The sequence below is a fragment of the Hetaerina americana genome, unplaced genomic scaffold (genome assembly GCF_022747635.1).
Source record: "Hetaerina americana unplaced genomic scaffold, ioHetAmer1.1.p SCAF_7, whole genome shotgun sequence".
Taxonomy (NCBI): Eukaryota; Metazoa; Arthropoda; class Insecta; order Odonata; family Calopterygidae; genus Hetaerina; species Hetaerina americana.
The window spans coordinates 41,731,476-41,737,475 of NW_027287316.1; the positions used below are offsets into that span (position 1 = coordinate 41,731,476).

The 6,000-nt window shown below is 34.5% G+C and overlaps 1 protein-coding gene across 1 annotated transcript; it reads left to right on the forward strand.

Annotated features, from left to right (window-relative positions):
* Nucleotides 1–1,884: 1,884 nt before the first annotated feature.
* Nucleotides 1,885–5,578, forward strand: Ssu72 (Ssu72 CTD phosphatase). Its single transcript, XM_071595435.1, has 5 exons — nucleotides 1,885–2,047; nucleotides 2,169–2,312; nucleotides 2,399–2,538; nucleotides 2,626–2,744; nucleotides 2,972–5,578. The coding sequence occupies exons 1-5, from the start codon at nucleotides 1,953–1,955 to the stop codon at nucleotides 3,071–3,073; spliced, it is 600 nt and encodes a 199-aa protein (XP_071451536.1). The 5' UTR covers nucleotides 1,885–1,952; the 3' UTR covers nucleotides 3,074–5,578.
* The last annotated feature ends 422 nt before the right edge of the window (nucleotides 5,579–6,000 follow it).

The window sequence follows — 6,000 nt, forward strand, 5'->3', positions numbered from 1 at the left end:
TTGCGGGATGAACTAAAAACTAAGCAGTTCTGGAAACTTCGCACAAGAAACCTTAATTGAGATCCTATCCAATTTTTTTCCAATGTTTTTTGGCAAATTGGTGAGGCTAATCCCAATCCTAATTCATAGTAGTTCCGGACAGCATTGTAGATATCCTTAATTAATTATTGGTTTCCTTTCAGACTCAAGGAAATATTATAGAAGATGGTAGAAATCTTTTTACTGGCTCTTCCTCTCCTTTTGAAGAACAGGATGTTGAATCCACTGCAGTATAACTTAATGATCTCAATAGAAAGGAATTGATTAAAAGTTCCAAGAAAGTGGGTCCAGTTGCATAGATGGATATTCATGTGGTGCAGACATTTCTCAAGTTTCATCATTATACCCGGTGTGAAGCATCAGTTAATACTACTGATCCTAACTATTTATGGAATGCCTTTTTACAATGCCTTTAAGGTGATGACAAAGAAAACCCAGCCTTTTCTGAAGAACTTGCTATAAAACAAGGCATCACTAGATAGCGAGGAGTGAATCAATTCAATCAGGACATTGGACATTTTGTTCTCCAATAACCCCAATACTGTCTGAACCATTCAATTTCCTATTTATCAGGTATCATGGTCAACAACTTAATTTTATGATTTTTCCCTCTCAGTTATCACTGATATGTCTATTAAACAGTTATGATAACTGATGATTAAAATAACTAACTAATTAATTTACATGGCCAGTCATGCTGGGAAACAATTCACTTTTTGCTTCTTGTTCTTCAGATAGCTGTTTGTATATATATTTTTATATATTTATATATTGATGACTTGAACTGTTACTATTCCAAATGTTCTGTAGACATTTATTTGGAAATAGGTTTTGTTTTATCCTTTTTTATTGTAATTTATGAAGTTCTTTTCTTGTAGAGGAAAGATTGTCATTTTTTGTTTCTTTTTGTAATTTTATTATATTTTAACTTAGTGGTAATATTTTTCATGCAGAAATTTTACTGTTAAATTAATATCCCCTCTACATTCATGGTTTTTCCTTGTTCCTGGATCACGAAGATGGCTAAATTGCATGCTGTACTTACATACTCTATCAACTTACTCCATTCTAAAGACATCATGAGAAATATTGCCCAATATTTTCTTTGCAAACAATGATTTTAATTTTGATTGTGCTCGGCATTTAATATGAATCAGGTGGTACACCATGGCCTGAGAAAAAGCTACCTAGTGGACAATCTCTTGAGTGCTAATGGATCAACCCTTCCCGTAACAAAGTACCCGAATATTCATTTTAATACTATTTTTATCACGAGACTATCATTACTTCTATCCATTTTAATTTAAGCAGCCATTTTATTATCTTTTATTAGTCATAAAGTAGTGAAAGTTTTTACATTATTTTTAAATTCCCTAGACATTCATTTCTCAAAATAGGATGAATTTAGAGTGGACTGTCAAAATCTTAATATAATTTTATAATTTCATAGCAGAACCAGTATCTAGAGAATGGGGAAGAATTTTTGGAAAATGTTGAAAAATATGCATTGGAATGAAATTATTAATTTAACCTGTGTTTTTAATTGGATTTGTTCAATTTACAACGTTCCATAAAAATATCATTGTTATTGCAAATGTTATTATTTCCTACGGCCATCACCGAATTGATTCCTTAATGACAGGGTTTTATTTAGGTAATAATTAATAATAGAAAATATTACTACTGTACAGAAAGATGCGTTTAAACACTCAAGATACTCGTGTTATGCGGCACTAGTGACATCTGTCACTCTAGTTGTCAACTAGGTGGTTTCATTTTGGCAATATCCCTCTTCTCTTCATCGGGGTGGAAGGGTCCCCCCTAATTCGTAAACTCTCTCGTAGATGGCAGTGCTTATGGCCCGTCGAAGGGGCGACAAGTGACACCGGCCTGACGTAAACCATTGTAATTGAATGAAAGTAATAATGCCTTTTAATCGTAAAATGAAGATCGCTGTAACATGTTCAAGTAATATGAATAGGAGTATGGAAGCTCACGCGTTTCTGAGGTTTGCGAAGAGTCTTGCAAATTTGAAAAAATAATGACTGGATGCCTCACCCGATATTACTTTTGTTTACTTGTGATGTCCACTAGTGCATTCATGCTTATTCAATGCTACTTTATTGCAGTAAAAAGGGATTTAACGTTCAATCATTTGGCACTGGAGATAAAGTGAAATTACCTGGGCCTGCCCCTGACAGACCTAATTGCTACGAGTTCGGTGTGACCTACGAGGAAATATATCAAGATCTTCTTGCGAAGGATAAAGCATTGTATCCTTGAAATTTAATCCTTATTTTTTTCACGGAAAGTATTATATTGATTGTGCATTTTGTTTTTACCCTTAACTGTAATCTAGATATACCCAAAATGGTTTGCTTCATATGTTAGATCGTAACAGGAGAATTAAAGCGCGCCCTGAAAGGTTTCAAGCGTGCCAGGATAAATTTGATGTTGTTATAACATGTGAAGAAAGAGTTTACGACCAAGTTATCGAGTGTACGTGTACTAGTGTTATGTTACATTATTTCCATGTGTTGATGGTTTCTCATCGTCTTCTTTATGTATGTATCCCTGTATTTTTAGGTTTTGAGACACGAATACCAGACGAAACTACCCCAGTTCACGTTGTAAACATCGATATTCAAGATAATCACGAAGAAGCCACAATTGGCGCATTTCTGATATGCGAACTAGTGACTTTGGTAAAATATTTATGCCACATATAGGATTTGAACCTTGTGTTATTGCACGAATCCCAATGCATCCATTTAAAAAGCATGTTAGTTCACTAAGCATGTCATTTAAATTCTTAATGAAAATTACAAATTATGAGTGAGGAATTCGTCGTAGTATTGCTATCTGTACTAGATAGAAAGCGTAAGACTTTAAGTTTGGTCTTCATTTAACTGTGTCTTATTTAATTTTTCAGATGTCGGACAGTGAAGATCTTGACAACGACGTGGATGAACTTCTTCAAGACTTTGAAACCAAAAATCGGCGAACCGTGCTTCATTGTGTTTTGTTTTATTAATGTCACCAGAATTTTAATCATATTTTTTCTAGCTTGATTCTACTACCCATCCAGAAACAACGTTTAACATTATTGGCTCACTACAGTTAAGTGGTTAAGGTTCTTGTAGTATGAGAGGTTCTATAGATGTATCTTTCTACATAAATGGAGTTTCACATTGCTCCTTGAAAAATCAAAGTGCTTCCTGGATGTAATTCAAGTTAGAATTTTCTCTCATTTAACTGGTTGATCCATGCATAATTATGTTATTATAAATATAAAAAATCAATCAAAGAAAATATTTATTTTTTTTGAGTCATTTTCTTTGTAAAACTACTTTTAATGCAATTTCTACGTTTAATTTAACGATATTAAACATAAAATGCATTTTGTTCTGTGTGCTGGTATTAAGTATTTAATACATGTTGTACTGTATATATGTAATTTGGGTTATATTCATCATTATAACTATGGAACTTAAAATGTCTGCATTTTTTAAATCCATGCTTTGTTTGGACAAAGCATATGCAGTTACAAGTCTGTGTTTATTGTTAGCCAGAAAAAAATTCAATTGTAATAAATATCTTCATAGGAATGACCTATAGGTCATCTCTCATATTTCATTGATCCCCAACAATGTTGTCTTTCTATTACTTTTTAAAAAAGTGAATGTTTTTCATTTTATGCATGCATTTACTTGTGCTGCATACAACATTTTGAGGAGGCACAGTCATATTTAGTGAATTTCTTGTTGGTATCACTTAGTGATGCTTCCATACTGCAATTAATGGCTTGTTTTTATCCACAGAACTTCGACTACTAAGCACAAACTAAGTGACATCATGTCCTAACAGCATCAGATGATGTTGCTGCATGAAACAACCTGGCTTCTGCCTAATAGTAAAAGTTCCATGAAATCCATGATTTTTTTCTTTCACGTCCAGTATCATTTTACGTTTCTGTTCAAACTGGACTGGAGGAGGATGTGTAGCAAGCTGACAAAAATTGTTTCGACTTAAGAAAAAATACTTCATTTGCAAACCAGGTTTTCCTAGATAACGTAATCACCTGATGTTGGTGTATTAAAGTGAAAACATAATTGAAAGTTTTTGTCCGATGTAATGGGGTCCAGCGGTTAGGGTGCTGAGTTACTGACGAGAGGGTCCAGGTCAATTCTGGTTGATGTTTTGGGACCCTCTTGTTTCACTCACTGCAATAATATTTTTGGTACCAGATTTCCTGAGAAACAGCAGGTGATCGAAAGAAAGAAACTGGTGCTACCTTGTCCCAATGCATGAATTTCACACTGATGTGTTAGCCTTAAGGTTGTTATCCAAATTCCAAAGAAACTGCGGGAGATGCCGCAACAGTAACTTTTAACGGAGTCATCCGCTAATGTGCATTTCAATGCAACAATTTCAGAGTGTAAAAATCATTCGCCTTGACTGGGATCCCAGTCAAGGCGAATGATTTTTACACTCTGAAATTGTTGCGTTGTTATCCAAAGTTAAGTTTCATGTTTTTGTGGTTAATTATGTTTCCAATCCAGTACCTTCAGTCATCGAAATATATACAGTGAGTGATTTTGTTTGTTTGTGCATTATATAGTCTGTGTTAGGTGTAACAGATCAAATGCAATTTTTCCCTAAAAGGAATTTTGAAGCAGATAAATGCATTTATATGTCATTTTATATTTTTCCTCTAATTATAAATTGATGGGTATTATTTAATGATGATGACTTTATTGGTAAAAAGAATGTTGCTGAAATCATTTTCCAGGGAGTTCATTGTATCCCAAAATTCATTCTGGTAGATGCATTAAAGGTGGTCAGTTATGTTTGGATGATAACTGGATGGTCCTAGTTTCATATTTGTGATTCTTTTGGTGTTTCCCACATAACCTTGGGTGCCAAAAGGAAAGAACATCAACCTATCGCGAGCCCAGTGGCGTGTAAAATTTAGGTACATTAGGGCTTTTTACGTGGTGAACTCTTGCATCGTGTATCTTAATCTAAGGATGCTGGTATTTAGGTCTCTCTGATTTTGTGTTTACCTTCCAAAAGGTGAGTTTGGTCTTCAAGGATGTTCAACCAAGTCATGGTTATTGAGATGTTGACATTAAAATGCTGAATCTGGTGTTCCTCACTGTGACGTCAGTGGCAGAGTTGACAAGTCACTGGCAGATCCTTTTGGAACAACCTTGAAGACATATAATCATCATCGCCCCCAAGGATTGGGTTTTTGCAGCTCTCCAGACTATTCTGATTGTTATCCTTTCTTTTATCCTGTTTGATTATCCTTTCAATCTTTTCATTCCCTCCAAGCTACTTCTGCTGGCCTTTTTGAATATCTGCCTCTAATTTTTATCGTTGGACTTCCTGTGCAATTATTTCCATTCGTTTTTCCTTCACCAATTGTCCTTAGCACTCAATTTCACTCTTAGTAAGATGATTAGGAATGAAAAAGTAGGCTTTCTATTGGAATGACCAAGTACTGATGAAAAATATTAGACTTAGCATTGAAATAAGGGAGTTGTTCATTGAAACATATATATATATATATATATATATATATATATATATATAGGTTTTAAGTGTTCTTTAGTATAGGTGTTGGCTTGGATGAGATGAAAATATGATGATGTGGAATAAATGAAGATATGAAAACTTCTTTTGTGTGAATGCAGTTTTGGATCATATTTTCACTCATGAAATTCACTTGAAAATTCCAAGGCTTAAGAGGGTGTCTAAATGGGATCCTGAAGATTTGGTGGGAGTAAAGAGTGCCGCGAAAACTTAATATCCAAATGAGGATATAGGAATGAATATCGTTGGGGGAGCAATGGTGGCTGGAGCTAAAGAACAGCATTGGAAGCAGGCAGTGGTGGAGAACTAAGAAGCCATGGGTCACAGGAAAGATGCTTGAGAGGATGGATGAAAGAGGGAAAC

Bases quoted from the DNA above. Each gene is read 5' to 3' on its own strand.
- Ssu72 (XM_071595435.1), top strand. From the start codon at position 1,953: ATGAAAGTAATAATGCCTTTTAATCGTAAAATGAAGATCGCTGTAACA. The intron at 2,313-2,398 runs GTATCCTTGAAA...ACTGTAATCTAG, and splicing joins CTTGCGAAGGATAAAGCATT to ATATACCCAAAATGGTTTGC. The intron at 2,539-2,625 runs GTACGTGTACTA...CTGTATTTTTAG, and splicing joins TTACGACCAAGTTATCGAGT to GTTTTGAGACACGAATACCA.